Source organism: Oryza brachyantha, chromosome 4 (assembly GCF_000231095.2).
Source record: "Oryza brachyantha chromosome 4, ObraRS2, whole genome shotgun sequence".
NCBI classification, from domain to species: Eukaryota; Viridiplantae; Streptophyta; class Magnoliopsida; order Poales; family Poaceae; genus Oryza; species Oryza brachyantha.
In genome coordinates, this window is record NC_023166.2 from 3,186,216 (window position 1) to 3,194,826 (window position 8,611).

At 38.8% G+C, this 8,611-nt stretch overlaps 1 protein-coding gene across 1 annotated transcript; it reads right to left on the reverse strand.

Moving 5' to 3' along the window:
* Positions 1–219: 219 nt before the first annotated feature.
* LOC102722568 (amino acid transporter AVT1C-like) lies at positions 220–8,373 on the reverse strand. The gene is made up of 12 exons (XM_040522889.1): positions 8,063–8,373; positions 6,095–6,456; positions 4,138–4,352; positions 4,021–4,044; positions 3,474–3,654; positions 3,130–3,349; positions 2,899–3,034; positions 2,717–2,736; positions 2,353–2,495; positions 2,187–2,230; positions 2,044–2,106; positions 220–516 (listed from the first exon to the last, which is right to left on the reverse strand). The coding sequence occupies exons 1-12, from the start codon at positions 8,287–8,289 to the stop codon at positions 421–423; spliced, it is 1,731 nt and encodes a 576-aa protein (XP_040378823.1). The 5' UTR covers positions 8,290–8,373; the 3' UTR covers positions 220–420.
* Positions 8,374–8,611: the final 238 nt, after the last annotated feature.

Here is an 8,611-nt window from a genome sequence, read left to right on the forward strand (position 1 = left end):
CGAATCTCTTGGTTTTTCATCCTCTCCCTATGACAGTCTCTCGGGCCTTAACTCGCACCCCTGAACTGAACTCAAAACAGGGTCCCACAGTCCCCGCTTGAGGAGCTTACGCTCCGACAAATTACTTCTCTACAAGAGAGTGGGCTGAACCAGCAAATGGATAATTACTGATACCAACTTCTAATTTACCGGAGAAAATGATATACAAGAATTTCAAAATTGAATACGCCAATCTTATGACTAACAAGAATTACACATGGACAAACAAAATGGTGAGTTCACCTTCATGTCCTCCTTATGCAAAGCACCTCAAACTAATACACCTTTGAGATTACATACTATATATTAATATATATAACTCGACATCAAACTTGGTGAAAACATTTCCTCTTGAAACAATGATGCTAGAAAAGCATGCATTCATTTGTACTTTTGGATTATCTTAGATAAAGACGAGTATGTGCCCACACCCGCGCAGCAGAGCCCAACAACAATGATGAACGCGCATAATAGTACCTGCAAGTGATGGTATTCATGTTTATAAAACGGCATATTTCCAGAAAAGATGAACGTCAATATTGAAACTATGGGAATTTGGTTCTTGCATGTTAAAAAAAACAAACAGTAATGAGTTCCAACTTAAAAAAAGTCCAGATTGAATTTGTGAATACCGATGCCTTGTTAGCTTTGTTTGGCAGCAATACGTACGAACTGAGGAAAACTCTCTCGCTTTCCGCACACCTACTTTCCAAATCACTAAATGGTGCATTTTATAAAATATCTATGGAAAATTCACTTTAGATAATATGGTGAATCTATTTTCATGTTAAGGTAATCATTCGCTAATATCTCATCTCATTTTGCGCGATTTTCTTTTGCATCCATTTCCTTCACTCTCAAACTCTCTTGGGAGGACAAACATAGGATTTAGATTTCTATGGAATAATTTCTATAAATATCATTCGGTATAATCATATAATTATCATTTGGTAGGAAGAAATGAAGTATAAGAAATCAAAAGAAATTTTCCTTTTCTAAGAGTTGTAGAGAAAAAAACAAAAGAAATTTTACATCCACTCCAACCTCTTAGAGAAATTACTATGGATTGATCTGTGTATAAATTTCTATTGCTCTACTTTTCCTTAAGAGGTGGCCTTTAACAAATACCTTTGAACTATTTGAAATAGGCATATTTGATTAAATTATAAATCAGATCCATATAATCCTCATATTGTTCCATTATTGGGAGTACTATATACATATATATATTCATCTCTTCATGGCAAAGTATAATATATCTATTGCATATATTCATCAATGCTACAAGGTAAACTTTCAATGGCAAAATTTCTAAATGGCACCATAAAAAAACATATGGTCTTTGGTGCAGGACACCATAAGAACGTGGCTTTGCCCCGTGTATAATGCAAGAAAGTCATTTTGTTTGCTAGAGGGCACCACCTACATCATTATTTTACTATTTTCAATTGTTTCGAAGACAGAATTTTCACAAAATAACCATTATGCCCCTATAACCAAACTTCTTTGCCGTTGGACACGCTTCGTTCCCTTTGAAACGAGATGTGACCTTTCACAAACCCAATGGCAACAAAAAAGAAGGGATGTGATGTGCAGTATGTCCTAAGGTGAAATAGTCATTTTCATGAAAATTATTTCTCGAATTTTCACAAAATAACCATCATGCCTGTATAACCAAACTTCTTTGTCGTTGGACGCGCTTCGTTCCCTTTGAAACGAGATATGACCTTTCGCAAACCCAATGACAACAAAAATGAAGGGATGTGATGTGCAGTGTGTCCTAGGGTGAAATGGTCATTTTCAGGAAAATTCTTTCTCAAAAACAACAAAAAAGAATAAAATAATGTGTGGCGTCCCGTGAAAAAAATGCAATTTTTAGGATGTCCATGGATAAAGACGTCTAACATGTTCTAGCGAAAATCACATTTTTAGTGCCCGATAGCAAATTCTGGTTTTCTGAATTTAGGTATGTGACAATTGGAGGAAAATAATAATTATTTGTACCTGATACCAAGTCACTGTTCTCCTGAGGATGGCCAAGAAGCAGGCACATGGTAGAATATATGCCTAAAATATTAAAACATAAAAGTGATATAAGCAGCAGAACTAATAACCCAAAAAAAAAAACTGAAGGAAAGATAACTCACCACAAACATGGTGAGGAACGACCCAACTAGTGACATAACAAGTCCTGAAAAGGTTCAACAACATCACTTAAATTAGTAAGTCAGAACAGTAATTAAGAAAATTCATAGTTGTTCTTAGTAAATACACAGGAGACAGTCATTTTTTATTCATAAGAAAAGGACTTACCAAAGAATGGAACAGAGAGAGCCACAATAAGGGAAGATAGCACAAGTGCTGATCTAAGCATGACAATGTTAGGGTATGTCTGCCGATTAGGAGGTAGCAGCTCCTCCATACTCAGGGAAAGAGGAGTCATGGTAAGTGCATATGTGGTTATTTGTTAAGGATATCCAAACTATGAATCATCATTACAAGCAAGTTGACTTGAATATTTTATTTTACAACAGAACAAATTCAAAATTTTGTCATGCCTCATAATTGAACTGGCTCCCTATAAGTTTGTAATGAACTGATTACATATTGTGTGCAATAGAGGAAGTAGCATGGGAAAATAGATGTAATAAAGAATAAAATAACAAAGTAAGGATATTTTGTTATTGGATTTGTCACCTGCAATAAAATCCCACAGTATACACTGTCAGCAGAATACAATATGCCTGATAACAGCATCTACTATGAAGCTGAAACAGATGTTACAGAGAACGCTAAAGAATAATACAAGTAATTCATTCATAGCTTCCTCTAATTTAGAGGTTTAGACAAGAACAATACCGTTGTCCAGACGGCAATCTTGGAAGCTACCAGATTTGATGGCAAGTTTAATGTGAACTGAGATTCTGTTGATTCACCAAACATTATGTACCCCATAATTGCAGCACCAGCGAACAAAAAGGTAGATAATGCAATGCTGGCAAACAAAAGAAAACTGTAAGTGACCCGGCCTGACATTCCCTCTTTTTGAAAGAACTTATGGATCTCAAACATATGTTCCAGGGTTATTACCAGGAGAAAATAACAGCGGGGAACTGACTGCGTTTCTTCATGGAAGTGTAGATGTTAGGGAACACTCCATGACCTGAGTAGCAGTAGCCATACAACCCAATGGCAATGGGGATTCCTGGGAGATTCAGTGCCGTCCCTCCATCATTGGCCTCAATGTGATCAACAAGTCCAACCCAGAACAGGCAAGCAACAATGACTATAGATGCAATCACTCCTCCAGCTACAACAAAATGAACAAGATGAGATCGATCCGGGGCACGACAGTGCACCTGAAGCCTAAAATGTTCAACTTTTGCAAACATGTTTGGTGAAATAAATGATTTTGGTAACAAGTGAGTTGATACCTGAAATGAAGCTTAGACAGCTAAGGTCGCAAAGCCAAGTTGTTGGCATGACAACCAGCGTAGTAAGGATTGCGAATAAGACATGTGCGTTTAATGTGAAGGTCCCAATGGTAAGGTGTGCATTCGGAAACAATTTCGACAAATTATCGCTCTCTAATATTAAATACTCAATGCAACAGGCCTGCATCAAAATAATAGGACCAATAAATATGCAGCCATATTTTTTACAAAATAAAACAGAATGATTGAATGCATCTGTTTTTGTGAAATGCTTTATGGAAAAAGTTGTTCAGTATTAACACCGAGTTCAGGTATTTTGTTAGTAGAAAACTTTTACTGCTTTTATTATATCCTCACTAGAATAATTTCTTGACTACTTTTTCAGTGAAACCAAATTGATCCACTGAACTCAACAACATATAAAAACATCTAATAATCTATTCTACTCTTCTGCAAATCACATTAGTGATCTATTTGGCATAGCTATGTTCTTACAGCAATTTCGAAACTAACACAACTAGACTGATTTGTGTTCAAAAGTACTTACATACAGTTCCATGTACAGAATTATCTGCAGGGTGCAAAGGCATAAGAAAAGAAGAGTTAGCACAGAATCATCCTCTGTCAAACGACACACTGAAAACAGATCAACGTGGCAGATTACCGAGATGACGATGCGACCAGTGGTGCCAAAGGCTGCATGGCCGATGTCTGGGTAGGTCTCAAGGCCTTCTTTGCTGTCCAGGCAGCGTTTGAGCAGGATGCCAGTGTACCATGCCAACACAGCCATCAGAGCCAGTATAGTCAGCCCAAGCCAGCCACCTTGCTTGACAGCATAAGGCGTTGATAGGATCCCCACACCACACAGGACATTTACTCCTGCATATGACAGCATTGAGCTAAAGTATATTGTGTTCAAACATAATCATATTGCTGTGATGACATTGTAGATGTTTGACAAAGTAATTGATGTTTCCATACAGACCTACATATTGCAGGAACTGAAGTGTAACAGATGAATTGAGGATGCAAGTAGCCAAGTACTACATAAGATTCAATTTCTACTGCAGATTACAGTCTTGGAAATCTCAAGAAACGAATGAAGTAGTTAAATTGTATTGTCATGTAAGAAATATAAGCGATGATCTGAGATTTAGTGAAATTTAGTTTGAAATTGCTAAGCACAGGGTAGGATTTAAGTGCACTTGAACTCTGAAAGTCAATGGAACGCTATCTAATGGTCTAAATTAATCTAAGTCATAAAGAATGTATTGTATGGATGTGAGGCTTATCCACGCTATGTAAGAATTCACGCCAAGTAAATAGTAAAAATTGAAGTGAAGAACTGTAGAGTTGTTCTAATAACTTGAACAAATCTCTAAATGCATAAACATGCCACATGATATTTCTGTGCACTTGACGTGTTTGGTGCACTTACGAACTTAGACAACCATGGGCCCTCTGATCGCCATCGTACCGATCAAACAATTGTTATGATGGAATGTCTGACAATAACTACAGATAGACTGATAGAAACATCTTATGATACAATGGATCCGGATACAGATGCTCTCTAGGCACTAAGTTTCAGTATTTTAATTGGGAGATTTGCAAAAATGACACTCAGTACATGCATCATTAGATCTGGACAAGGTTTCTCTTTCTGTTGGACACAGACAGATCTTAATTGCTGGTACAATTATAGCCCAATTGTCCATGTTCCTGTCACATGAATGTACTGATCATTCATCAGCCATGTGAGTTGCATATGCTACATACTCTCTGTTTGATATAGAGGCCAAGAAGATGAGTGCTCAATCTGTGGGCCTGTCATGTCAAATGGATGAATCTAGTGAAGAATCCAAAGTTCATATGATCCTTGAAGCATTTGACTGACAACTATTCGTGAGGTATGGTGTTACATGACCAGTGCTAACTACATACATGAGTGAAATGATCTGAGCAGAATATAAGTACATGGGCATTATTTTCAATTTGAAGATTACCCGACCAGGTCCAATGGATAATTGAATAATTGAATATGATATGATCTAGCCCAAGAATTTATTTTCTCGGAGAGAATCTAGACTAATAATTTTACACATCAAATACAGGGAAAGTAGCAAATGGTGTTCTGTAGACTATTACTGTTGTACTAATAATTTAGTTGACATGTATCAAGGCCAGACTGAAGAGCCTCTACCTCTCTAGGGAGAGCAACAGAAGAAATACAAAATAACACAGGAATAGAGAAAAAACACACAGAAACTAGGAATCGAGACCTTTATTACGAAATATATTTTTCGCCAGATAGCATCATAGCGCTTAATCGTGCTGTAGACTACAATCAAAGCGATATAGAATTATAAATATTGATTTTAAGAATAATTTTAGGATGCCTTCTTAGCTATCATAAAAAAAATTGCACTGAATCAATAAAACCCCTGAAATTATTTGTTAAACCAAATTCTAAAATTTTAAATCAGCTAAATTTATAATTTTTAAGAAGATAACATATTTTCGAGTATAAAAATTGGTACTCCATATACTTAGTTCCTCCTATGTTCCAATATTTTCTTAAGAAGCGTAAAATTTCTTCTCAATTATAATCCAAAACGTACCGTTCATGACACCCTGAGTGTAGGTACACTGCCGGTAGGGCCCAACCTCGTGGTGGCCAACCACCAACGGCTTCTGGTCCTCGGGGATCTTGTGCAGAGACGACGGCCTCCTCGGCGGCAGGAGGTACTGCGAGCTCTTCCTGCCATCCTCATGGTGCTGTTGCCGGCCGTCGCCTTCGTCGCCGCCGCCACCGTCGGCTGCCGTCGTCGGAAGCAGCGGCTTGATGAGGCCGGAGATGATCTCCGGCGGCTTGCCCCGGAATGAGGCCGTCAGGAAAGAGTTGGACAGCCTGCTCAGCGTCGGAGTGCCCAGGAAGCTCAGGTTCGGCGACTGGACGCTACTGTACATGTCAATCGACTGCCTGTTCATGCAAAGATGTAGAATGGGTTTATTGTCATTCAAAATTGCACATTGAACTGATATTGAGCAGTGATGGTCACTGAATATGAACATTTGGTGATGAATTAAATTTGGTTGGTCAGGTTTGATCATGTTCGTATCAGCAGAAGAATGGTTTGAAATTACGGTCTGGCATTTCGGATTTACATGTCCCTTGGTAGGAAGCAACTCTGGTAAAAGAAAGTCCAGGTTTTGTTCGAGTGTTATGAAAATTTCTGCAAATACAGAAGAAAAATATAATTTGAAGAAAAAATCGATTTGAATTATGGTCGGAAATTTCGGATTTACTTGTGCCTCGGTAGTAATCAACTCTGGGAAAAGAAAATTCGATTTGATTTTTATTTTGAAAATTTGTCCCTGTGATTCGTCTGCTATGGAAAACACTAAAAAGTATGGAAAGGCGCTGATCATATTGATCTGAATATTCAGATTGTCAGTGATTCTCTCTCATTTGAAGTTTGTACTCAGCTATTAGTCCTTCTCCGAGACAAAATTATTTTGGAAGAACACATGGGGACCAACTGAAGCTGCCACGTCTGCAAGCCACCAATGCACCGGGACCACATGTACAGTGACACCTAGCATCCACACGAAGCTCTACTCGTGACACGTCGCCATCGTGGGGCCCACATGTCAATGGATACTGCAGTCCAGCTACAGGTTCGTCAACACGTGTCCTCACACCCCAAACGCCAACCCCATCCTGAATATTCTGGCTTATCAGGATCAGAAAGCTTCTGAATATAATGAACTTTCTTTTTATGAATATGTGTTCTCTTTATCAAAAATAAACTTACATTTTTCCTTTCTTCTAGGTACGAAATGTTCATTATCTACCAAACCTATCAAACTTCTGTTTAAGCACGTGTCGGACCTAGAATTTCGAAGATGATTACATGAGAAAACAAAAGGTCTTTGTAGAAGCTAAATGACATTGGTTATGTTAAAAATACAAATTATAGTAAGAAATTAATTACAGCTGTTTTTTTTTGCTATTATGCCATTCAGGAATCAATTGTAGCTGCTGTAACTCAAAAACAAAACATATATATGTAGGCATTCACTGAAATATTTGGGGTACAGGTATACTCAAAACCCATATCTGCTCCATCACTCTCTTTTCTTCCTTAGCCCCAGATATAATTGACTGGTAGTCTGGTACTATGCGCTAAACTCATCCTATTTTCGCTTAGGTTTTTTTTATATAAGCCAAAATTTAAATATTTAATGTAAAATTAAGCTTATCTTTTTAGATCGTTAAAAATATGTATATAAATTTTTTATATATAAGTAACTTTTTATTTCCAAATATACTTATTTTTTAATCACCCCTGGACTACGTACACCGCCAATTACCACAAATCTTGGCAATCTACCTACAGAAGAATGTTGCAATGTAAAAAGGGCATTTAAATAAAAAATAGTAACAATAGTGATTAGTACGCGATGGCACGCTGAACTATCGAGAAAAGACAGGAAAAAACTGAACTTATTTGACACGCAAAAAAAAAAGTTTAGACTTTGGTGACGCGTGGCACCGGAAAAAGGAGTTTGTAGCGGCTACGGACCTGTAGCTCTGCGGCCACTGCTGGGTGTAGGAGCTGGGCTGGCTCCCGCCGGCGGCGGCGGCGACGGTGACCCGTGGGCTGCCGCACGACGACGAGTAGTCCGACCCGTTGTCCGACTCATCGCCGCCGCCGCCGCCGCCGCCGCGGCGCTTGCCATCCTCGACGCCGGCGTCGTCCTCGTCGTCGCTGTCGATGATGAAGCTCCGGTCCGACACGGAGTGGTTCATCTCCTACCCAGCAAACTAGCTAGCTAGCACGTAATAAGGTAATTAAACCTCAAGCAGATCGAGACAATGCAGCAACAATGGAGGAGAGAGAGAGAGAGAGGGAGGGGGTGTGAGGAGGAGGTGGAGGAGAGGGACGGGTTTATATAGCGGCCGAGTGGCCGGGATGCATTCTGTGGCGGCCGGATGGGTTCTGGTTCGGAAGCGCAGGCGAAACAAACCAAATTAAGATGAGCATGTGGTGTTTAATTATCAACCGGTGGCCATTTTTCTAGTAGGAGTATCATAGAGTAAATTATTGTATTTTACTCCCTTTGTCAAAAAA

What these genes read in the sequence shown, in the direction of transcription:
- LOC102722568 (XM_040522889.1), bottom strand. Translation starts at nt 8,289, where the DNA reads ATGAACCACTCCGTGTCGGACCGGAGCTTCATCATCGACAGCGACGAC. An exon ending in GTGACAAATCCAATAACAAA is followed by an intron (nt 2,496 to 2,716) that starts ATATCCTTACTT and finishes ACAAATAACCAC; the next exon opens with ATATGCACTTACCATGACTC. An exon ending in CGTTCCTCACCATGTTTGTG is followed by an intron (nt 2,107 to 2,186) that starts GTGAGTTATCTT and finishes TTAATATTTTAG; the next exon opens with GCATATATTCTACCATGTGC.